The sequence below is a fragment of the Bactrocera tryoni genome, chromosome 4 (assembly GCF_016617805.1).
Source record: "Bactrocera tryoni isolate S06 chromosome 4, CSIRO_BtryS06_freeze2, whole genome shotgun sequence".
NCBI lineage: Eukaryota > Metazoa > Arthropoda > Insecta > Diptera > Tephritidae > Bactrocera > Bactrocera tryoni.
In genome coordinates, this window is record NC_052502.1 from 23,153,731 (window position 1) to 23,180,149 (window position 26,419).

The 26,419-nt window shown below is 35.0% G+C and overlaps 1 protein-coding gene across 2 annotated transcripts; it reads left to right on the plus strand.

Moving 5' to 3' along the window:
• The first annotated feature begins 452 nt into the window (after positions 1-452).
• Positions 453-25,126, plus strand: LOC120774768 (solute carrier family 46 member 3). 2 transcript variants are annotated; one of them, XM_040104529.1, is made up of 9 exons: positions 453-795; positions 2,870-2,993; positions 3,074-3,218; positions 22,296-22,636; positions 22,705-23,106; positions 23,551-23,819; positions 23,886-23,987; positions 24,052-24,430; positions 24,492-25,126. In XM_040104529.1, exons 4-9 carry the CDS (start codon positions 22,311-22,313, stop codon positions 24,847-24,849), a joined length of 1,836 nt encoding a protein of 611 aa, XP_039960463.1. In that variant the 5' UTR covers positions 453-795; positions 2,870-2,993; positions 3,074-3,218; positions 22,296-22,310; the 3' UTR covers positions 24,850-25,126. The 2 variants fall into 2 exon arrangements, with proteins under 2 accessions (XP_039960463.1, XP_039960462.1); XM_040104528.1 differs by having other exon boundaries at positions 453-660; positions 2,870-3,218.
• The last annotated feature ends 1,293 nt before the right edge of the window (positions 25,127-26,419 follow it).

Here is a 26,419-nt window from a genome sequence, read left to right on the forward strand (position 1 = left end):
TCTGCAAAATTTGCTTTTATTTTTTTTAGATTTTTTTTCTGGGCAGCGCTTCGTTTATCTAGCCAGCGACGACAAAGGCGTTGACATATTAACATGCAGACATATTTACCGCTTTGTGGGCACACGTTAGTATGTATGTATGCCACACTGAAATACACGTAAATTTTGTTGCTTTTTTGTTTGAGCGCTAGACAACAATGTGCCCACAAATACACACACTTATATATATACATATGTCTATGTATATCAATATATAAGTATATGTGTGTGTGCCGCGCTTGCGTTGCCGCCGTTGTAACTGTAGCTGCGCCACCGCTGCTGTCACCGTTGCCGTTGAACTTGGTTTAGCTTTGGCTTCGCTGGGCTTGATTCGCCTCATAGCGTCGAGACGCGACGCGAAGCGACTTGGCGTGTGTGCGCGCGCGACTTCATCAACTCGAAACGTAAAATTCAAATTTCAGTCGCTGCGCTCAAGTCGCCGCCGCTGGTTCGTTACTTTCGAAATACGCTGCCGAATGTGAAGAAGTATAGTGAGATTGAACTGGCAAAAAGTTGAAAAAGAAAAGAAAAGTAATTTCGAAAAAAATTTGACAATAACAACATTAATAAACAGAAAAGAGCTGGTGAAATAGTGTGGTGTACGGTGGTAACGAGCGTTAGGTGAGCGCGCCAACGACAAATTTCTAAAATATCCAAATAAGCGTAAAGTCGCAAAGCATGCGTATAAGTGGCAAAGTAACTGTAGTAAATGAAAGCAATCAACGTAAAGGCGAATAAATTGTCTGCGAATTGAAGGTGAAACAACTAGAAATTGCTTTTGAGCTCTTTCGTTGCATACGCAGTTGCACTGGCTGCAGCTTGTGTGTGCAGTAGAAATATTCAAAAATTATTTTCGTGTGTAATCAATTAGAAAATAATATTGAAACTCGTGCATATTTGCTAATTATGCGAGAAATGTGAAAAGTATTGTGTAGTTGCGCGAAAATTGACATTTTCGGCTTGAAAACGGTATGCGCCTGCGTATAAGTGCTCTCCTGTCGCTTGGTGGGACACGGGAGCGTATGAGTGTTGTAGAACTTTTTGAGTTGGCATGCTATTCCGGGTTATAGTGGACTCTAAGCAGTTTTGAAAAATAAAAAATAAGAGTTTTGATTTATATCAATAATCTTTACAAAAATATTGATTAACTAAAATATACTTTAAAAAATTTTTTAAATAAAATTATTAAAATTTATATTAAAAATAAAAAAAAATAAAATTTGAAATTTATGAAAATAAGAATTTGAAATTAAAATACATATAAAAATAAATAATAATTAATAATATTTTATTTATTGAACATAAAATAAAGAATGTCACTTTTTTATATTGAATTAGTTATTTGATAATAAAAAAATTATATTTTATATAAATAAATTTTAAATTCAATTAACTTTTTAGATTATGATAAAATTAAACGTGTGCTCTTCCGATCTAAATTAAATTAATTTTTTGATAATGAAAAAATTAAGGTAAATTAATTTTGAACTAAATTATTTTTTAATAATGAATAAAATTAGGTAAATAAATTTTTAATACCCAAAAAAAATTTAAAATATTATTTGAGCAAAATATGCGAAAAGTTATATCAAAAATATAAAACAAGTAATTAAATTAAATATAAAGAGATATGTATAAAGCTTGCTTAAAACTGGTAAGTTTAATACAAGTTTAACTTTGATGGATTTCTTGTTATAAAAAAGAGATATTTTCGGAAAAAGATAATAAATTTATTGAGTTAAAAAACATAAAATTGATTTGTATGTGAAAATATTGCTAAAGTGTTAGTAATTAAAAATAAAATAATTATAATTAAGTAAAACATTAAAAATTATTTTTTTAATATTCCAAAAATAAGCGGAAAAATAATTAATTTAGAAAATAAAATAATAAATAAAATAAAACTTACCAATGTAAAGCCAAAAAAAGAAAAAAAAATCAAAGCAAATAAAATAAAAGTTAACAATGTAAAAATTACAAAAAGAAATCAAAAACTCAAATCAAAATAAAAAAGCGTAATATACATAATAATGCAATAAAATAAGTGATTGAAAAATTTTGGTTTCAAAATATTGTAAAAAGTTAGGAAAAATATTATAATAAAAAACTATTACGAATTTAAGTAATTATTACCAAGTAAATAATTAAAAAATTTATTAGGAAAATTTAATACAAAATTGGTATAACAAAATTTTTTTTATATGGGTAATATTTTTTTAAAACTTAATTTAAATAATTTAACACGTACAATTTATTAATTGAAATAATTAAGAAACTAATAATAAAGAATTAATAACAAAATATATGCTGATAGAAAATATATTTTATATATCATAGTCCTTAAATTAAAAATAATTAAATTTGATAAAAAAATATAAATAAAAAATATTTAAAAATTTAATGAAATCAATAAATGTGTAAATTTACATAAAACAATCTAAAACTTTTGAAAAAGTATAAAATTATTTGAAGATTTTGCATATTATGAAATTAAGTATTTTTATTCATATATATATGAAATAAAATAATAATTTAAAAATATGTATAATAAAATTGAAATTTAAGAAATTAAAAAAAATATAAAAAAAATTAAAAAAAAAATTATTTATAATATTTTTAAAATAAATATATTTAACATAATAATATATATTTTTTTAAGCAACAAGTATATTAAAAAAATTCCAATTCGCCTGGTTTTTATACTTTATAAACTTTTTGTTCAAATTTCTCACATACTATGAAAAAAATAAATAAATACACAAAATACTTTTCAAAAAAGCGGCAAGAAAGCCATAAATAAAAATATTTCCCAAACACTCTTGTTTTGCAGAAACATGTTACATTAAACACAACAACAAAAATAAAATATCCGCTTTAAAAAGAGCAGTTTCCTTCTGCTATGAACCGGCGAAACAAAAACAACAGCAAATAACTGAAAATCACAATTAATTGCGGTAAATTTACAACAATAAAAAGCAATAAACTTTTATTTGCCGCTTAAGGAAAGTTATCATACAAACATTTGCATTTGCAGTTACAATTAAACACCGCTAATTACATGAGAGTACTCTAAGCCCGCGCAATTATTTCATTTTGAGTGCAAACATTTTGTTTGAACTTTTTCGCCAGTGTTGCCGTATTCGCGAATTGTGTGAATTTCCTGCAGTCCACCATAAAAGGTAATCCGTTTTTTATTAGCTCACAATTTTTACATTTTTACCTATTTGAAATGCCAACAGCAATTAGCTGAAAATAAACTAAATCGTTCGCTGCGCTACTACAGCAACAAAATCTCATTCTAAATACAACAATTTATTTTATATCGCTGCATTTTTTGTTGTTGTTCGTACGCTTATTTGATGTGCGCTTGGAAATTTGAAATTCTATTGTGCTATAATAAAATCTTTAATCGGATTTTATTTGCTAGTTGGTGTGTGTTTCGTTGTGTTTTTTGCTTTTTTGCTTTTTTGCCTTTTCCTCCTTTTTTTCTTTTAGTTCAAGCTTTATATGTTGTGTAGTGTTGTTGTTGCTAATGCTGTGAGCGGGCATTGTAAAGCGCTTAGTTGCAGCGGCAGCATTGTGTGTGCTTTTATTGCTGTTGTTGTTATTGTTGGCTACTTAAAAATAATTTGCGCTAATTCACCAATACTCTTGCATGTAGCTGTGTGTGTATGTATGTGTGTCAGTAATAAGTATGTATGTATGTATGTGTGTTTGTAAGTGCGTAGTATAGGGAGATTGCATAAAAATTGGTTTGTTGTGGTCTCGTTGAGAAGGAAACTAAATGGAAACCTGTAAACAGCTTAGAGCACAGCCACCTGTTGAAGTTTTTTTCATTTATTTGTGGGTATTGAAATTTGATGCCGGCGGGAGTGGGTGTTATTTGAGTAAAATTTTTAAAAGCATATATTCTTTCTTGAGTTGACCCGCCACTTAAAAAAACACACCCAATGAAAAGATCAAAATAGCCTGGGATTATTAACCTCCCTTGAATGACGAATGCTAACGTGTTAAGTCTGGTCCCTTCATTGGGAGGGTGCCGCTGCCCAGCTGGTTGATGTCCTCGTAAGAGTAGAGGCTGGCATCACTGCCGTCCAAGAAGGTCGATGGACGGGATGAGGACTGAGACGAGTAGGTCCTTGTGGCATTTACTACAGTGGCTATATAAAGGAGCGCAAATTCGGTGTGGGATTCGTGATAGGAGTCGCCGAATCTTGGCATTCACACTGGTAGATGAAAGTGTAGCCACAATTCGCCTCAAAGCGAAGTTCTTCAACATATCGCTGATTGTGCTCACGCCGCGACGGAAAATAAGGACGACGACGCAATTATGACAGCTGCCCCCGCCACGATATCAAAATCGTTCTTGGCGACTTTAACTTGCCCAGGGTGGGCAAGGAAGGTATCTTCAGTCGGTAAATTGATCGACTTCGACGGGGCTCGAAATATGGTTATCTGTAGTGCCAGATTCCTGCTAAGAAAATTCATCAAGCCACCTGGCTGTCTCCGGATCGAAAAACTACCAACCAGATCGATCATGTTGTGATAAACGGGAGACATGTCACCAGTGTTTTAGATGTGTGTGCGCTCCGAGGTCCCAATATCGACTCGGACCACTATCTTGTTGCAGCAAACAACGTACATCAACAAACACAAAGAAGCTTAGACGTCTAGAAGCTGCAATTACGACAGACAGCCGAACGATTTTCTACTCGACTTGCACTCCTGCCCTCTGAGAGCACTCTTCAGAAACTCGGTATAAGAGAACTGTGGGACGGCATTTTAAGCTCCTTACGTACAGCTGCAAACAGAACCATCGGTTTTCGGAAAAGTCAAAAGAACAGCTGGTACGATGAGGAGTGCCGTGTTGCAGCGGAGAGATATCTATCTATCTGATAATAAGAAAAAAATAGAAAACCGTTGGGCGGAGGACTTTTCCATTACATATAAGACCTCGTAAGTGGAGAGCTTTTCTTATTTCTTCAAGCTCGTCAAGCAAACGCGACTCGCTACTCGAAGACATTCCCGTTACAATTAAAAGCTCATACTTGGAGAGGCTTGCTTAGAGCTGTTTATCCACCAATTTGTGTTTTTTTTGACCCACTCTAATGTATGTATGTTTAACATATGTCAGAAAACCAATACTGTAATATACATAAGTCATCGTTTTTGCCAATAAAGCAAAATTTCAAAATTTTATATTTCCAGTGCGATTGTTAAACGTAATAAATTAATAAGAAAAGAAAATTGCTTTGTTGAATAAAGAACATGTTGTTCAACAGTGTTGCAATTTTCAGTGTTGCGTATGGAACCGTGCGCTGTGAAATCCAACAAAAGTCATTGCACTCGCGTATGCACCTTTTATCACTCGTGTAAATAGCATATAAAAAGTGTAAAGATATAAAAAAAAACTAAAACAAAGAAAAAAAATCGAAAATCAAAGAGCTGCAATTTTCAAGTTTGATGCCTAAAAGCTAACCTTTAACGGCTCATAACTCACTAATTGTTTATGATTTTCCATAACCGATCGCATGTGGCATCTAAACGCAAGCATGCGCGCTGCAAGTTGCACACCAAAAAATACACACAAGCACACAAACGCAGCCATAAAACATTCGCGGCTGTTGAAGCTTAAAAAAATTGCTTTTTTGTTATTTTTAGATTTAACCATGAAGGATAGTTTTTAGTTAAACGGTGTAAACGTACGTCTATACGGTATATACATATGTGTGCATAATGTATGTATGTATTGTATACACATATACATACTTGTATATATGTATATGAATCTAAAAACGAGTAGCGTTGCATATGATTACTTATAGCTGTTTGACTGCATTGATGTTTTTGTTTTTTGGGGTGTTAAAAAGTTCAAGGCAATAAATCTGCTATAAAAAATCGGTATATAAGAAAAGTTAATATGGTGAAGTCGTGTGTACGATATTAAATTAACAACTATTGCCACGTATATATATGTTTAAACATATTTAACTGAGCATATAATATGTAATAGCTGCTTTCAATTTACCAGACCTTGAAGTGTAACGGATCGAACAAACAACTGGTATAATCGCCATAGACTGGTATAATAGATTGGAGATTTAATAGCAAACATTATTTATCAGCTTAATGAGCTACCAGCATACTCTCGCTTCCTCTTTGATTGAATTCTGGATAGTAACAGCAATTGTTTCCACATATAAATAATTCTCGCCTTCAAACGGATGTTTTTTGGCTACCCAGAGTATACTTGGTCTAAGACCGAAAGTTGTGAGCTGTTTGAGGCAAATGTAAAAGAATCGTTTCTGGTCACTCCCAAGTAAATGGGGCTCAGAGAACTTTTTTAACTTGCGTGAGCACATGGCTATTTCCTCCTCACACACATATAAACTATTATTTGTAAAAATAGCAGAGCTCAGACGACGATAGTGGCGTATCGAAGACGACTAATACATATTATATATAATATTTTTATTTGATCGAAACCTTGAAGTGTTGCTAATTCGTATTTAATTTGGCAAGTTTTTATTTTATTGCACAATTCGTTGTTTGAGCTGTTGATTTTATTTGTTTTTGACTTTATTAAAAGTTGTTGTTTAATCTTGCTTAAAATTAACTTCAATTCGTTGATAGCACTTATTTTCATTGGCTGCTATAAAGACTTTAATAAGTAAGTACACTGAAATTTTTCCCTTTAATTTCACAAAAACTATCTCAAATCAGTGATTAACTTTAACAGTTGCCCTATTTAGTTAGGATTTATTGACGTCTCTATATTATTGACTTTGATTCAGCCAAGCGTCAACAATTTCTAGGAATCTTGCTGATTACTAGATCACTATGAATACCCCATGACCATTTTATATTCCTTTCTGCTCGCCGAAGTAGGCTTGATTTTAAATAAAATGTGAGAGGTAGAAAATAGCGTATTGGGTCGAAGCTAAGAGGGATGTTTTCAGGGAGAGTTTTCTGCACGCAGCTCTCTGTCAATCTTTGCCTTAGGCTAACAGATCACTGTAGCGTTTTTCAGGCAGTGGTTGCTAACAAGGTGGTACACATCATGCGCTCAAAGCTAGTAAAGGTATATCTGTCCTCACTGGAAATAGCATCAAGTTACTTCATCATCAGACTCGGTGCCTGATTACAGCTGAATCGCTAGCAACTGCGAAGTTGATGAGCTAGCCAGAGGTGGCATGCTTGCCCCGCTCACTGTGGAATGGGATCGATTTGGATCTCCAGCACTCTAGCACTGGACCAATGGACCTCGTGTAGGCTTAGCAAGCGCTGTTCTCTTTTGGCCTAGAGTAGAACGCAGGAGATCTACTGAACTACTTGCCTTAAGAAAACTTAATCTTGCCGCAATCGTAGGAGTTTGTACTGGACACTGTTCAAAGGTATCGGTTAGGTTAAGAAATTTGTCGGAGCTGTCAAAGTTGTATGAAAGAGGATGAGGTGGCACTTTCACGGCCTTTGCCCAGCCTTTCAGGCTGAAACGTCTCGGCAGTCTTACCTTCGGCAAACCAAAAGACATAGCCGAAACTGGCATTAGTTGCCTCAAACAAATTTGAAGGAGGCTTAAAACGCTTCGTCGATTTTTAATGGTTTTATGATCCAGTTCGTGGGTACTCCAACGGATCAGTCCAAGTGAGATCCATGTTATGATCGACTCCTAATCTAAACTAACCTAAAGAATAGACAGTTTTTTGCCAGGAAAAGCCCGTGTTTCTTTTGTTTACGTAGACTGCCGAGGTCTGAGTCATCTCCTTGAGATTACTCGACCGTAATCTCAATCATCTTTCTCAAGCATGAGTAGGTGCCGAAAACGGAAATGAACCGATGAAGTAACAGTACTTTTTGCTTAATTATGCAAATTGCGCGTACCTGCTCATTGATTAGTCATCGGCGAATCGGCGAAAGTGTCATCTTCCGGTTAAGCTTAACTAAGCTCATTGCGAAACGCAAAGTACAACTAATGAACGCCAATTTTAAATATATGTCCACATTGTAGCATTTTTGTAGCGAAATTAACTAAGTCAGAACAAAAATTAGTTCCATTATCGAGCGTATGTATTGTTCAAACGCTCCGTGACATAGCGGAATTTGTTGCACGCGCCAGCTGTTGCGCTTTTTTTCTGAATGAAACATTTGCGTATTTAGTATTGTCCTTAAATTTCGCCGCCTCTAGAATTGTTTATATACAAACACATAAGCTTTTATTTCAATCATTTTTAATGACTACCCGCAGCAATTTTTTTTGCTTCTTTTCTACAAAAATTATCGCTTTATGCACATTACAACAACTTTAGTTCCTTCTCTGGGGTTGTTATAAAGTACATAGCATTTATTTCAAGCATTCGAGCGATGCTTATTATTCAACTGCGATTCTATTATTACAAATTTAGATGTGCTCTTATGTATGAGTGTATGAGTGTGTATGTGTCGGTGTGAATGTCTATGATATGTGCATTGTATATGTATGGGTTTGTAGATATCCCGGTTAGTTAGTCTTTGTTGGAGATTTTTAATTTACGAACTGCACTTAGTGGCAATTAATTTGGTGACGAAAATACCGTAATTGAGCGACAGAACGGGCTTTAACTGTAGCAAGTGTGTTTAATTGTTTGTGCGAGAGTTTGTGTGTGTGTTGGTATTTATATACAGTTTTTCTGCGAGTGTGAGTAATTGAAAGTGATTAAAACTTTGTATGTAATATTTTTTTAATTAATACTATTTTTTTTATTTTACTGAAGACACTCTGGAAGTATGAGAGATTAAACGAAAAAGTTGTTCATGCTTCAAGAACTATGTATAGTACTAATTATAAAGTTTAAGATAACATGTTCTAGCTGAACAAATTTGATTTTAAAAGTTGTTATGTAGCATATGAGACTAAGCTCCATTGGAATCTTTAAATATCTCTAGGCCTCAGTTTGGATTATAATTAATTTGTTTTCAAATGTGGTCAATAATGTGATTGAGAGATGATTTTTTTGCATGTTTGACAGAAAATGTAGGATGAATTGCGCAAATTAGTAGGGAAAAGTCCATCAACATTTTACCCAAATCCAACTGCGTAAGATCATTTAGTTTATTTAAATTTCCAAATGTAAGTGTAAATGTTCTATTAATCGTAACCATTCTTTTGGCCCTACCGAAAGAATTTTTACTTTACCCAGCTATAAATACGACTTTCGATCGATTTTAACGTATTTCTTTTGGGTTATTCGGTGCTGATCCAGAAGCTTTGTGGTACTTATTAGTTTCCTTTGGGTTTCTGTGCATCTTTATTGCGGTATTAGTTACATAATTCTTTAATTTGAACGTCATATCCCTAAACCTAAGCACCATTGTCAGTGCTGACACGCTTGAGGAATATGGCAGCCATAGTAGCTTTGGCAAAAATCTCTTTTGCTTCACAATATAATACGAGTATTCATTATTTTGAAACGAGTCATTAATTCCAAATTTAAAATAAATAATATTAGCTTATGGCAGTTCCCTGAACTAGCGCGGATAAAACTCTTTATAAAAAAGATACAATTAAAAGTGTTGCTTACGTTTGGGGCCATATACTATAAAACTATTAGGAGAGGGATATCTGAATACGTTATAAACTGAATATGATAATGAAAATGACAACTTTGTAAAGAAAAGTATATTTGTACGAAAACAGATTTCTGATCATTATATGACCATTTCCTTCGAAGTATATGTTAGACGTATTCAAAAAATGAATATAAATTAATAAAGAAGGCGAATATGTGTATTTGAGTAAAATTCAGTCCTAAACATTTTTTGGCGTTCGGCTTGGTGAAAGATCTCGAGTCATCTTTTTGAGTTATAAGTATATTCTTAAAAAGTTTCCAAAATATTTGTAAAACTAGTTTATGTATATCAATTAAACTCAAATCTTTAATGAGCTAAGAGGTCTGTGTTGGTATTTATGGGGTTACATGGGTTTAAGGGTTTTAAAAAATCGATTTTTTATTGTCTTATTACTACTATGATCAAATTGAAAGGTGAATTTTGTCCATTTCATCTCCTTCAAAGTAATCCCCTCCCTTTGCAATACATTTATGCCATCAGAGCCTTCTTCGATTCAGCATTTATATCCTCAATTGAGTCAAAACGGTGTCCTCGGAGTGGTCATGTGAATTTGCTGAATAGCCAGAAGTTACACGAAGGTTAATCAGGCGAATGCCGTTGTTCCGGCACGATATTAGTTGAAATGATCACGAATAACCAATGCAGTATGAGATGGTGCATTTTCGCACTTTTTTGTACAATAAATTCTTCACTTTCAAAGCCTCACAAAACGACGCGTATCTGAAACACTAATGAATATTTTCACGTGAAATTTAGCATATTTGTCACTAAAAGTACTACCAACTTACAGAAAACAAAATTTACCGATTCGAAAATACGCGAAGTCTAAATTAAAAATAAATAAATAAAAACAAAATCAATTTGATCACAGTATATACTCTACAATACCTCCAGAATATTATCCTTGTTTCAAGTTGATACGAGTAATATTTTCAGAGATACAGCCTTAAGAACTTTTGCGCTTAAGGCTAGCTAGGCTAAGTGTGATTTTTAAGTCGATTGGCAAGATTTCTCGAGAACTGCTCAAAGCGATCTTCACGGAATTTTACACAGATACAGTTCTCAAAGACTTGGAAGAAGAATATTTTTTCGATTACAACTCTTTGGAAAAAAATGTCGTGAAATTTAAATTTTTTTTGTAAAAATGTCTGCCAAAAATCCGGTTTTCAGTTTTTTCACCAAGTTCTAAGTTAAGGTTTTAACTGAAACACGTATTTTTTCACTTTAGATGATCCTGCCAACGCGGGCGCACCTTTTTTCCGAGGGGTCACCGGAAATGTCGTCGCAATGTCCGAGGTTAAAATATTTTTTTCCAAAAATTTCAGAATTTCTTTGTTAATAGTAACGGTCTTTAACATCACACCTGCAAAATGGTTGAAAACTAGTGTTATAAGATTAAATAGAACGAATAGAAAGCATTTTCAAAATAGAGAAATGGAATGGCGTGAGTTAAGAAAAAGATCAGAGACAGTAGACAGTCTAAGACGCAATATTTACAATTTTTCTTTTTTTAATTAACATGCTTTTGCTTCACTAACCGAGCATATTGACACTTCCCCACATATTGAGTGTCGCATTATGGATTTTCATTTCTACAAATTTTACACGAAGCTAGTTTCAGCAACTTACGATTTACTTCGCGGGAATGTAAATTAAACGTGCTAATATTTACTATAAATACGACCAAACTTATAAACAAAGAAATGGTTGTTTCTTTGTTGTTGTTGTTGCACGAGTACATCGTGTGCTGACAATTAAACGTTTATTGAACTGACATAGAGACACGAATGGATGCGCACTTTCTGAACACGCGCGCCTAAATATAATATAAAAGCATTAAAATGTAGGTGTGGGTGATCTAAAACTATAAATTTAGTATTTTAACACGCGAAAGACAAAAATAACCCATGGGTTTGCGTGGAAATTAGATTAAATGCAATTTTAATTAATTTGATTTATGTACTTTATGTAAATTTTGGTCATAAAAATTAGTTGAATCAGCTTAAATACATAAATGTGATTTAAATATTAATTTTTGAAAATATTTTGAATTGTGTGTTATCTTAATAAAATTTCTGTTATTAAATGATTAATTTTACTAATTCTAATTTATTGCATTTTTTCATAATTTTATTTTATATTTTAAATTATTTTGATTTTGTTTTCATTTGCTTTTAACATATATATTAAATATTGCAATTGTTATTAATATTTGGAAAGAATAATTTTTCTACTATTAATTTTACGCAAATCGCACTTATTGTGTTTTTCATGTCAACCCACGATTAGCGTTCAGCTATGCAATTGAGCCAGAGCAATAGTCCATGAAGAGAAATTATATAATATAAGCCACCGAAACTAATTGCTGTATGCACCATTACAAGCATAAGTCTCAAAATATATTTACAAACACTAAAACATACTTATATATATACATATATGAAATTTGCTCTAAATATGGCTTGAGCTGTAGCTGTAGATTGATCTTTATGTAAGTACTCATCAGTTGCTTTAATTAAGCGTGTGTATATCAAAAAGTTAGCCGTAAAGGCTACAAGTGGGCGTATGTTATTAATTAAATACCTAGTATAAGGTAGTGTATGCACCTGACCTTGACATTTGAATCACTCGAGCTGACCGAGAAACTTTGTGGTGTTAGCTCGCACGGTGTGTTGGAATAAAACATCAACTTAATTGTGTTTTGTCTCATAATAATGACAGGAAAATATATTATTCTATGAATTAGTAAAATAAAGAGTTTACCATAGCCTAAAAGTAGGCAAAATATTTTTTTTATTCTAATTTTTTAAAGAACGGCAGTGCAAAGCTGTGAAAAAAGATTATTTTATATGTTCATAAGTTATTGTTAAATAGTAAATTGGCCCAAAAGTATATATAAAATATTATTTTTTTAATATAAACGCCTAAATGTAAGCAACATTGAAATATTGGTATGCGAATAAGCTTCTTTTAGCCTTATACAAGCGTGTTGAAAAAACCTAATAATTTAAAATTATAGAAAATGACGGAGTTTTCAATAGGAACGCTACAAAAGTATACCGATAGGGACAGCAAACGATGCCGTATTTTTCCCGCTCTTTTGACATTTCTCTTCAGTAAGGTTTGCTATTTCATCATGGATCCAACAACGAGTCGAAATTATTAAAATTTACTACTGAAATTCAAAGTCAGTGGCCTCAACTTTAAAAGTGCTACGTCCAATTTGTGGTAGTCATAATCGTCCTGTCAGACCAACAATTGAGCGTCTAGTGGAAAAATTTAAATTCACAGGGAAAGTACAAAATTTGCTCGTGCCAGTGAGACAAAGAAGTGCCAATTAAGGAAGATCCAAATCAGTCTCCCACACGTCGTTCTCAAGCGTTGGGCATCCCTGTGTTGGCGAATTTTGCGAAAATATCTTGGCCTACATCCTTACAAGATCAAATTGACGCAAGAACTGAAGTCGTGTTGTACGTGTGTACGTGAAGCAACAACTTGAAAATTATCCAGATTTTCATCGAAAATCGTTTTCAGCGATCATTTTCAGGACCATTGCATCCCGAAAAAATTAAGGTTTGGTGTGGTTTATGGGCCGGCGGTGTTATTGGGCCGTACTTCTTCCGTGATGATCAAGACCGGTACGTCACTGTGAATGGGAATCGCTACCGCTCAATGATAACCAAATCTTTTTGTTCCGAATTGGATGTCAAGGACTTGGACAATATGTGGTTCCAACAGCACCGGCCCACAACCCATACAGCGTCACAATAGATTTATTGAAAACCAAGTTTGGTCTACGCGTTATCTCACGAAATGGCCCAGTCAAATGACAGCGTCGGTCGAGCAATTTGACGCCGTTAGACTATTTTCTGTGAGGCTACGTCAATCCTATGGTCTATGGGAGCAAGCCAGCGACGACTGCCGATCTTCGTACGAATATCGAATGTGAAATTGCTGTAGTATCGGCCGATTTATGCTTGAAAACCGTCGAAAATTGTGTTCAGCGTCTGGACTTCTACAAGAGTGCCCGTGGTGGCCATGCAAAAAAAAAATCGAGTTTCATACATAATGGCATCGAATGTCATTTTTCAGAAATATAGAATTTCATAGATATCCGAAACTGTTTTTGTTTTATTTAAGAAAAAAAAACAGTTAGTAATGTAATGAGAGAAAGTCTTAAGTGTGAAACGTCTTCGATACGCTAAATAATGGAAAGTGGCGAATTGAACAATCAGATGGTGTTCAAAAATGAACATGTGCGTTGAGGAGCAGAATATTTAATTTTAATTTTAATCTTATAATACTTATTAAGAAAACACATACAGTCCACACATTTTATATAATTACATTCTTTACTCTGGCAATATGTTCAAACGTCATTGATTATTATTGATAATGTTGCGACAGTACAAAACATAAACAAACACACAAACACATAGATATTCCAATGTGATACACCTGCATTAAACACTTAAATATACAAACATATTTATTTAGGTTAAGATGTATACATATGATAGCATATTGACCTAAGATATACCTTTTGGCAATTGATTAAAAATGCACATTGGCACTTGAAAACAACGTCATGCAGGATAAACAATATGCAACATACATACATATATCACTATGACGCACTAAGAGAAGTGGTTGATACTGCGCGCCAATAACCCTGGATGTGAAGAATGCTTTCAACTTCGTACGAGTAAAGTGGGCAAACATAATAAAAGCTCTATACGATGACCTCAAGTGGCAGCAGTGGCTAAAAATTTGGATGACCTTCCGGATCAAATGCAATGACTGCATAAATGGTTTGTTACCATGAGTCTAGAGTTGGCTGAACAGAAGACAGAAGTCTTGTTCATAAACGCCAGGAAAATTGAAGAAAGGATTACTTCACAGTCTTGTTCATAAGCTTCAGGAAAATTGAAGAAAGTTGAAGTACCATGGTGTAATAGTTTACTCAAGACTCAAATACAAGGAGCACTTGCTTTATATAGAGTGGTGGAAAATAAGGCTGTGTACGCTCCAGCCGACGACTTTTAATAGCTAAGGTAATGAGTTCAGTTATACTGTATACGACCCCAATATAGATACAGGCGCTAGACATAAGATAATATGCTAGACCAATTAACGCAATGCATAGGCCTTCTGCAATACGCATGATAAATACTTTCCGAAACATACATATCAAATAACGCTGCTGAGGAATTAGTCAGTATGGCGCCGCTTGACATACAGTGTGACGATTTCGGGCGAAAATATTACTTATCAGAGACGTTTAGCAGTAAAAAGAGATGAGAGTGACAAACTTTATGCTAAGCGCGGTGGACACACAGACTGATTTCGGACATACATTTGTGGATCGATAGACAACCTGGGGATTTGGATTTCCACCTGACACATATTGTCCGATGTGTACAGAGTGTTTATAAGTGGAGTGTATACTTGTAAAAGACTCTGAACACGTACTTTGTCATTGACTCAAAACGGTTTCCATGAAGCGTTCGTTTGAGTTTGCTGAATAGCCAGATCTCACACGGAGCTAAGTCAGGCAAATACAGTGGTTTCTTACTGATATAGAGTTCAAATGCGAGGTACCTTTTACTCATGAGGTCTTCGGATGCCTTCCGCAACAATCAAAAGAGTTTTAAGCCCACTTTCTGTAGCGTTAATAAGCTTTATTTTCGATTATTCGTTCTTAAATAAATTCTAAGATTATATGTCGAAAATTCTTTAGAATGTTTGTTATTGTGCTTTGAAAAATTCGTATTTTTCCCATTCGCTGTAAGTTACTCTAACTACATACAGTTTGATAATGCAGCAATGCGTTTAGTAGATCGTGCAATCAGCTGAGCTCAGCTGGGTTACACATACCTGTAATTGCGTTATCTGAAAGTGGCGTGCTTTTTCTCTGATCTTCGTTTTGTAGGCAGTAATGAAATACAGAAAAATGCTAAAACAATTTATGAAAAATATATCAACAAAATATTTGCACGCATGGCGGTCACGCACGACTGAATATGCATTTTCACACGAAAGAAAATAGTTTATAAGTAAGAGTGTTTGAGTGTAGCATTTTCAAAGCTTAGGCTGACATAATAGATAATGTTATATTAATCTTCTATGTGTATATATAAGCAAGCAGGTGATAAACATATTAATATGCTTATATATATATAAGTGGATTATATATCAATGCATTCCAAGCCTGAAATAATAAAACATATACTCGTGCATATGGCATACATCTGTATATCTGCCAGACGAATATTATTTTAAGATTTTATACATTATCTACATTTTTCTTTGATACACATTTTAATTTTTTTGTTATTGCAAACTGAGTTAATGTTTACCTATCCGGCGGCTGTTTTGTGAAATTCTCTTCTTCTTTTCTTGACACAAGTTTTATTTTCGCTAAAACATCTGTTTATTCGTTGACACAATTGTTTATCGATTTACAAGCGCTATAAATTATAATGACAAGAAAATGTTTGTTATTTGTTGTTGCCTTTGCTAATAATAGAGCCTCCATTAACGGATTTCAGAGCACTGTATTAACTGCGTTGGCACTTACGGCGCCTAAGAGATAGTTACTGAAGTTTAAGAAAGAGAGAGTTTGCATCGTGCTGACGAGATTGTGACTTGATTATTTTGATTGAGCCAAACTAGATCTAGTTCTCTAATTCAAAAGCCTCTATTTACTATTGGAACTTTTTAAATATTGTTCTAAATTTTTGAAATAATTTTAAAGTAATAGTTTCGCAGATATAGCCTTGAGAACTTGTGTACTCGAGTCTAGCGAAACTAAGTGCGCCGTCTTTAAACGCGTTTTTCTCGAAACTATGCTTTTCAACTTGGTTGGCAGGATTTCTTGAGAACTACTTAACCGATACAATTCTTAAAGACTTGAACAAAGAATTTTTTTATTCGATTACAAGTATTTGAAAATAAAAAAACTATGTGTTCAGTTTATTTGGAAGCTATGTGCTATAGTAATCCGATCTGAGCAATTTTTTCGGAGATTATATTATTACGTTAAGTAGTTATCCGTGTCAAATTTTGTAAAGATACCACGTCGAATGCGAAAGTTTTCCATGCAAGCTCTTTATTCCGATCGTTCGGTTTGTATGTCAGCTATACGCTATAGTAAGCCGATCTGAACAATTTCTGAATATATCTTGTCAAATGCAGAAGTTTTCCATACAACAACTTTTTTCCGATCGTTCAGTTTGCATGGCAGCTATATGCTATAGTAAGCCGATCTGAACAATTTCTTCGGAGATTGCATTGTTGCCCTAAAAAATGACCTGTGCCAACTTTTGTGAAGATACATCGTCAAATATGAAAGCTTTCCATACAAGAACTTGACTCCGATCGTTCAGTTTGTATGGCAGCTATATGTTATAGTGGTCCGATATCGCCAGTTCTGACAAATGAGTAGCTTCTTGAAGAGAAAATGGCGTTTGCAAAATTTCAAAACGATATCTTAAAAACTGAGGGACTAGTTCGTATACATATATACAGACAGACGGACGGACGGACATGGCTAAATCGACTCAGCTCAACAAACTGATCACTTATATATATACTTTCCTTCTGAATCTTACAAACTTCGTTAAGGGTATAAAATTTCGCGAAATTTGTACAGAAATTTTAGTTTTTTTCCTCAAATGTCTGACAAAAATTAAATTTTCAGTTTTTTTTCTTTCGACCAAGTTCTAAGTTAAAACACCTATATTTGCTCCTTATATGATCCTGTAAGGAGCTATCCTGCCAACGAAGGCGCATCTTTTTTCCGAGGGTTCACCAGAAATAGCGTCGCAATGGCCCAGTTTAAAATATTTTTTTTTTTCAAAAATTTCAGAATTTCTTTGTTAATAGTGTATGTTTGTAACAATAATAAATTCTAATAAAATATATAATTTTTTATATGAAAAAAAATTATTGAAAAGCGGCTGTTTTTTACCCGAAAAAACCATGGTACCCCATAAGTTAACGCTAGCGCCATCTATCGACGTAAATTCTTTTAACTCCACTAAACACACAAAAAGCAATACTTACTTATTTAGCTGAAGATAGCCACATTGGGCTTAAAATTCCCTGAATAGAGTTTATTAAGTTTATTAAGAAGTTTTTAGTACCATGAAAGAAATGTCGACGACCATACGGATATAAAGTATATACCATATGTATATATTGTATATAAATGAGCAGCGAGAAAAGCCCAGCGATTTGAATCTCCATTTCTCATAACTAGTCTTTCAGTTTTTGAGATATCGATCTGAAGTTTTGCAAATGTGTTTTTCTCTCCAAGAAGCCGCTTGTTTGTCGGAATCACCGCTATTGGATCACTACAGGATGTAGCTGCCATACAAACTGACCATCAAAATTAAGTCTTTGTTTGGAAAACTTTTTTACTTGACAAGATATCCTCATGCAATTCGAAGAAGATTATTTTCCAAAGGAAGCGCTATAATAACCGAATATATTGGGTAGTTCTGATCCCAATAGCCTTTCAAAGTCTGTGAAATCAAAAATGAAGGCTATTATTGCTTCGACAGCCGTTTTTACCGTTTCTTTGTTTTGATAATCTTTTGCCTCTGGTGACACGTTGTGGAAGTTCTGCCTAACTTCAACTTTTTCCTAAGTAATAATAATAAAATTATATTGCAAAAGAAACAACTAACTTTGAGACTTATATATAACTCAAATATTTTCCAACTGACTGCGCAAAAATAAGTCAAATCTATTATCTGAAGTTAAATAACAAAATAATACTACATTCTATTTTATTATTAGCATACTCGAATTAGATAAAATCACCTTTAAAACCCTACTGAATTAAATTTAATTACCGATAAATTTTTCTGTCTTCGATTTCGCTTTCTAGCCAATAATTGCCCATATTTTCCGTACTCCATAATACATTACTTAAAGTGTTACGTTTAAATAGCTTGTTTTACAACAAAACTATTGGAAAGCAAAGAAAAAATGACAACTCATTCTATTTTAGAATTCTAAAAATTCACCTCTAATGAAATAGAAAGGCAAAGCTCAGCTATCGCCGGTTTATTGCTAACACTGGCAATAAAAATTTACACTAGAAAATACTCGAGCAATTTGCAAAGAAAAAAACAAAAACAAGCAATAACAATAATACACACTCTGAGTGATACAAAAGCAAAAACAAAAGTAAAAGAAGAAAAAATAAATAAATGACATATAGAAAAAAATAAAAATAAAAACAGATTCAACGCACAAAGCTTTGGAGACGTTTTAAGTTACAGACGCCGAAATCTATAAGTCTGAGCTGACGCTTAGGTGTTGCCGCCAGCGTCGGCGTCGCCGCCGATGACTACGCAAAATAGACAAAAAGCAATTTAAGTGATTTATGTCAACGCCAGATAATAGATGATACAAACATATGGATGCATACACACACATAAACATAAGTAAATAGCGGTGTTTGTATATAAACAGAAGTAAACAAGCAAACGTGTACATATGCATGTTATACATATGTATGTGGTCAAGAGTCGAAGAAATTGTGGGTGTGTAGGGGCATCACCTTAATCTTATTTATCAATTATTCGCGTAGATTTGTTTTGTTAATCGCTGCTACACATGCACACACGTTGAATAAGAGCATTGTCGGTATAGAAATATGTTTCGAGATATGTTTGAGTATATACATACATATGTATGTACATATGCATATGACAGATTTCATGTATGTACGCATATATAAAATAGAACAGCGCGCTATAATCACTTGTTGCCGGTAACAATGTCAGGCAACAATAACAACAACAGCGCTACGTAAACAACTATTACTAGAAAGCAATAACAAACAGAACAACAATAGCAATAAGCCCATCTCGAAATCATAAGAAAAAAGAAGATGCGAGCGACAATGAAAACACAACAAAGGCGGATCGAATCGACTAGCAGAAGAAGATATATTGTTGTTGTTGTTTTTGTTTTTATTTTGTTACACATGCACACATACGCAACTTGTAGGCACCTTCCGATTTCTATATTTAAATTTCATGTAAACTTGGATAATCACGCGGCAATAAGCTTATTAAGCGATATACTTATACTCACACATCTGTGTTTGTGGCTTTCACGTCGTCATAATCCATTCAAAGTACATATCACCTAATCAAATTAGAACCGCACTGGCAAAAAAAAAATTTTCACGTATGTATGTAAAATAAAAAAAATCTTTAAGTCGCCGGTCCGGTTTGCGCGCGCTGTTTAAATGGCTCGGTCGCCGTCAAATTTTATCAGATGACTTTCATACATTTGTATGTAAGTATATAGTATGTAGGTCTTTCCGGCGAGTATTTATAAATGATTTGTCTTAAAACAACTTAGTATGTATTAACTGAAAATTTGTTGTTTTGCTAAAAAATTGCTACAAAAAATTATTTGAATAAAGTTCAAAAGTTTGTCAAACTACCCCATAGGTGAAAGAGTTCAGACTTTCTAGTTCGTGTCTCTGCTGCCGAATCTGCAAAAGTACTATGAGCAATAAATAATGTTGCCACATGTTGTCAATGTTTTAAGTAATTACAACTTTATGTAGTATTTCAAAGGTGAAACACTTAGTTTACTAGGCAAATGAGAAAAGTTTATTAACCTTTGAGCTTTGTGTTGAGTAAGTGCACACGAGGTTTGTACAGAAAGTGACGTGAATTTTGCATTTTCGCTATGTTATCAGGAAGGTAGTAATATTTTTTTTATGTTCGTGGAACTATGTATAATAATTGCCAAGCATCTGTTTGTCAAAAGGTTTAAAGATCTCCGAATTACATGCGCTTTTGTAAACAACTAAAAGTGAAGTTTTCGATTTTTGCAATAAAAATAATTAATATAATGGTTGATTTTATTAAGCAAAGAACTTGCTAATTTTGTTTTTGTATTTATTCTGCGGAAAAATATTATTTGGCGTACCCGTTGGAAATGTTGTGGAAAATCTTTGATGATCAAATTATGGCAGAAAATAAGCTCATAAGCCGTACAAGTGGACGAGTGTCATCCTCTACCGGCGAGGGTTAAGCCAAAGGTTTGGTTTAAAGTCGTTGATTGATAGTGTGGAAAAGTCATTTGGCTTAGCCTAAGCCATTTTGTAGATTGTTTTGTGTCTCAAACGCGTCAAGTCTCCGTTGGTTCCAAACTCAGTCATATGTACCATGTTATACTGCTCTGATTTTTCCTGTCTTTTCGCCCAAAATTCGACTCATATGGCAACCATCATATTCACCTGACTTGGCTTCGTGCGGCTTTTGGCTATTCTGCAAACTCAAAAGGTCAAGTGATAGGATTGAGGAGATAGAAACTGAATCGAGGAAGGTCCTGAAGGCTATACCAAAAAAGAGTATACCGACTGTTTCGAGGTTTGGAAACTTCCTTTAGAAACATAAAATTCTCTATACTTTTTGAACAAACCTCGTACGTACTCACAATAAAGAAGGTCATTTGATTTTCAGCTTTTTGACTATTTCATTTGACTGACAATATGTATCACTCAATATATAGACAATCGACATGATCTGCTATTGAAGAACGGTGGAAAAACTTTAACTTCAGTTGCACTGAAGCTATAATAAAGTTCAGTTTTGATATATGAGTTCGTGTGTTGCTTACAGTAACTTAAAATATTCATCTCGGTAAAAATGTGAAGGTTGTCCAAAAACACTTGTTGTTCCGGAAACTGTTGGTGCTGTGCGCAAACTGATTTTGCAAGATCGTCATGTGAGCTATCGTAGATGGAGACAACTATAGACATTAGTGAGACTAGCATACATTCAATATTGCATGATTGTAGAAATATTTTTTTCCACCACTGAAAAAAGACTCATGTGGATTGGTCGAGAGAAAGTTAAAAAATACGATAAAAGTGCTTCGAAACACGTCTATCACAGGTGATGAATCGTTTGAGCTCGAAAGTAAACTGCAGTCTTAGTGGTACCCAACCATTTGGTTGCCTATTGTCTTTCAAGAAATCAAAAAAAACCAATCACCGAAAACGGATTACTCTTCACTACGACTGAATCAATTGCATTTTTGATGAGTCATCCACAGCACAGTCCCGACTTGGCAGCGAATGACCATAATCCGTTATGTACATTAGATTAATATTAAAATTTATACTTATATACATAATACAAATATGTATGTATGTGTTACATATATAAATGAATTAGGATAAGAAAAATCTATAAATAAAATAGCTCGCGGTAACCAGAGTTGAGTACTATTTCAACAGTGACCCTCGACGTTTATTAATTGGAGTTACCACCAATCAATACTTGTGTCGAATTGTTTTTAGTATTACTTAGCTGAAAACAAATATTTTGACCTGAAAGTGACGCAATAAACAAAGCTTCAGCTGGAAGTGTAACAGAAAATCAAGCTTGATTTTGTTTTTTTGCTTTGATTTTGTCTCATCAGGTATTATTTGCTCTTATGTGGTCACTAAAAATAAAATCGGTACCAATTCCTGAAATAATTTTAAACTTGTGGGGAAGAAGGTTCTTACATTGTTTTTCTATTAAGATTATTTATTTAAGGCTAATTTTTAGACTTTCATATAAAACTACGAACTAACAAAAACATCATACTTTTTCTCGTTCAAGTTTACCCCTATCAAAATGGGTCATAGTGCGGCCGACACGACTACCGCCAGCCCGGCGGGTACAAATATGGCCATTGCAACTATAACGCCTATCACAGTGAAAAGCGTGGAAGCCAACGAAAAGCCGCCGCAGAAACCGAAGTTGACTTGGCGTGAGAAACTGCAAAAGGTCATCAATAATATCACCGTAGAGCCCATCCTAGCCGCATACATTATGCCCAGTGTGCTGTCGGGTTTGGCGACGCAAAATCTGAATTTAGAAAAGGCGTGTCGCGTTAACATGGACTATGGCGAAGTGGTGTGTGATGCGCTCACACGCAGAGATACCGCCAATTATACGCTGTAAGTAAAATCATTGTAATAATAATTAGCTTTGCAAACCTCTCACTGTGTAACTTACACAATTGCAGCGAGGAGGAGACCGTGCAACAGATGGTCGCACGCATGGCCGCCTGGAAAACTGTGATACAATCGATGTTTCCCTGTCTGCTCATTTTGTTTTGGGGCTCGTGGAGTGATCGGCATCATCGGCGAAAACCTTGTATTCTCATACCGATTATTGGCGAATTTCTGGGTACCGTAGGTCTCATACTTTGTGTGTACTTCGAACGTACGCCGATGGAGGTGGCCGCTTTGACGGAAGCCATATTTCCATCGCTAAGTGGTGGTTGGTTTACGATGCTAATGGGTGTCTTCAGTTATATAGCAGATATTACTACGGAAGAGGAGCGTACGCTACGTATTGGCATATTGAATGTATGCTTTTCGGTGGGCGTACCGATCGGTATGGCGTTCAGTGGACTGCTGTTGAAGTGAGTTAATATTCTAAGTTCTATAATACATATACATTATAAGGTTTGGTACCAAAATTAAAGGGGTTTAACACACTTCTTACTATCCGACACAATCGTAGAGAAAAATTTGTATTAATGAACTTCATCAGGAGCACAGGATGCTTCAGAGAGAATTTAATAGAGTATAGCAGGATTTTAGTTCCGATGGCTTCACAATGGCTCTCCTGAAGACCTGGGTGCATCGTCAGACATGCGCTTAACCACCTTAGTATATCTCACTTTAGAGTTTCTTGATTCATATTTGCTAAAACTCACGATAAAAAACCCAACTAGTTTTAGACAATTACGGCCTCGGCTTCGACTTCGTCTAGAACTACTGTTTTTCTTTCCTAGCATTGCTCACAAAAGCATACTTTGTCTATAGAAAATATTAAGTAATCACCTATATATTTTTATTTCCAGACAAATTGGTTTCTATGGCGTTTTCTCCATCTCAGCAAGTCTCTATTTGTTCTCGTTCCTATATGGTTTATTCTTCTTAGCTGAACCGCGTGCCAAACCAGAGAAGAGTGTGCCGAAGGGCGAGCGCAAGAGTTTATTAGCCGATTTCTTCGACAAGGATCACGTGGTGGAGACTTTCCGGGTGGCCTTTAAACGAGGCGAAAATCAGCGTCGTCAGCGTGTCATAATGCTAATGGTTGTTGTGATGGTTGTTATTGGACCAATGCATGGTGAGACAATTTTTCATGCCTAGCAACTTAGAGTGGTTATCAATTGCTTTCGTTTTTCAAAACCAGGTGAAATGTCTGTGACATATCTTTTTACACGTTTCCGCTTCAACTGGAGTGAGGTGGAGTTCAGCGTATTTTCAACCTATGCGATGGTCACCGGTCTAGTTGGTACGTATTTTGAGGTTATAATAAAGTTTGCTATTTAAATTGTTCCCATCTTACTTTCGTTTAGGCGTACTTTTCTGCGTCGGCATACTTTCGCACAAGTTGAAGATCGATGATGCGCTGGTCGGCGTTATTTCGAGTATGTCCAAGATTCTATCGGGTTTCGTTTACGCTTTTGCTACCGTGCCCTGGCATATGTATGTTGGTGCGATTGTGGAGATCTTTAACGGTACTGCCTTCATAGCGATGCGTTCGATTGCCACCAAGCTGGTGCGCAAAGATGAACTGGGCAAAGTGAACTCGTTGTTCGGTGTTGCCGAAGCGCTGATGCCCATGGTTTTCGCACCCATGTACACCACTTTGTATGCGGCCACGTTGAAAGTATTACCCGGCGCTTTCTATTTGTTAGGCGGCGCACTCACCGCCCCAGCAGTGTTTATTTTCCTGTAAGTAACAGATTAGCTGTCTAATAACCGTGTTATTTATGAATGTCAAATCTACCCACAGTTGGATGTACAACTTCCAGCGCAAACAACAGCGCAAGGCTATTGCACAAGCCGCCGATAGTGAAGCTGGCGCTGGCAAAGCTGATTGTCTGGACGCCAAAGACGCGAATGGTAATATCAATGCGATTGAGGCGATAGCATTGGCGAGTGAGGCGAAGGGTCAATTAAACGGCATCGTAACGAATGTGATACATGAAAATCTCGAACAGGCCGAGCATGCGGCCGAATGTGTGCAACGGGATACTGAAGCGCGAGCAGCGGTTGTGGCGCAGGCGCAAACGTTAGCCAACGGCATGGAGAATAGGGCGTTCGAAGGTGATGAGGCAGAGTTGCGCCAGCGTCAACAAACGAGAGTGTAACCAATAGGTTTGGGCTGGACTGCATATGAGAGTATTTTTTGCAATGCATATTGTAAGGCGTAGCAGGTGTAGAAAGTTGTAGGGGTATACCCAGTATACACTGGTAGCGTGTGATGTATTATTTTTTTTTATTTTGAAAACGTGTAAAGTTATAATTACGTAATTTTAAATAAGTATACATATAAACATATTTTTTTGTTAGCTTTTAAATAATTTAAGTTGAACACTGTGTATTCTACTATTAATATAAAAGACACTAAGTTTTTGTTTATAAAAATGTGTGTAATTTTAATGTAAGGCGCATCTTGGCATAATAGTTAGATATCTCCTCTATTACTAAACTGATAGTTTAGGGTCGAGAACGTGTTGATGACGAACCACGTCCAGGACGGCCATCAACATCAACCGAGGATCAACACGATCAATAAAATAATGAAATATGTAGTAGTTGTTTTTATAGCGGGTACCTAGTTCTCGTTAGGATGCTAAGGATTAGCTAAGTTGTCGTGGACGTCATCTAACGGAAGGTCCAAGAAACCTGCTGGATCGACAAGGTCAGACCAAAGGGAGAGGGGTGTCAGATGAGTTGGTGGGGAATGCAAAGAGATGGCCAGTGTCCTGCGGAGACTTATTGCACGAATATCGAAAGGATCAGTAAATACCATTTTCAAAGATCATTTGGGCCTTAGACAAGAGAAAGCGCTACTGGTTCCAAAATCCCTCAATGTGAAACAATGTATTCCGACTACCAGGATGTCCTGAAAAGTATTATTATTACTGGCGATGCATTTCGAAGCTGAAAAAACCACGACGTAGCAGGTCAAAAATCTAGGTTATGTTGGTTTTTTTCGATTATCGAGGTGTGGTGGGCTCCAAATTTCTTCTGACTGGCCAATCCGTCAACAAGAAATACTATTTGAGTGTTATGCGTCAATTGCGCGAAGCTATTCGTAAAAGGAGGCCGGAATTACGGACCGACAACTATTGGTTTTTGCACCTCTATGGTAAATTTTAGGAAGAAGTCTAGTCAAATTAAGAAAATGTTCAAGTATGAACTTGATTTTGAACGGTCAATCAATTTGTATAGCAGCTATATGCGGTTTTGATATTGGCGTTTCCAACAAATGAGCACTGAATTTGCTTGAAATTTTGTGTTTCCAATGAAATCACGACTACAAATACGAGTATTTTAGTGGAACAAAAAATTCAAAGAAGATTGTGAATTCATTGTAAACTTGTTACATGTTAATGACGATAACTTCGATTAAGTTAGGGTAAAGAATTCCTCATGCTGGCATAAAAATATAGCAGAGCAACTCAACATCTCTCCTGGACCGACTAAACAAGTTTTGGTTAATGTTTTTGGTATGAAGCGTAACAATATTAGACTTGTACTCGTACCAAACCCCTGTGTATTTTGCAAAAAGGGACGTTGAGTAAAGGCCGGAAGAAAGATCCTTGGCAGCGTAGCTGAAAACCCTAATCCCCCATCAAATGCACCCCTACTGGGGACGAGAGGTGGATTTATAAATATGATTTCGAAACTGTCCAAAATTCTAGGGAAAGGCAT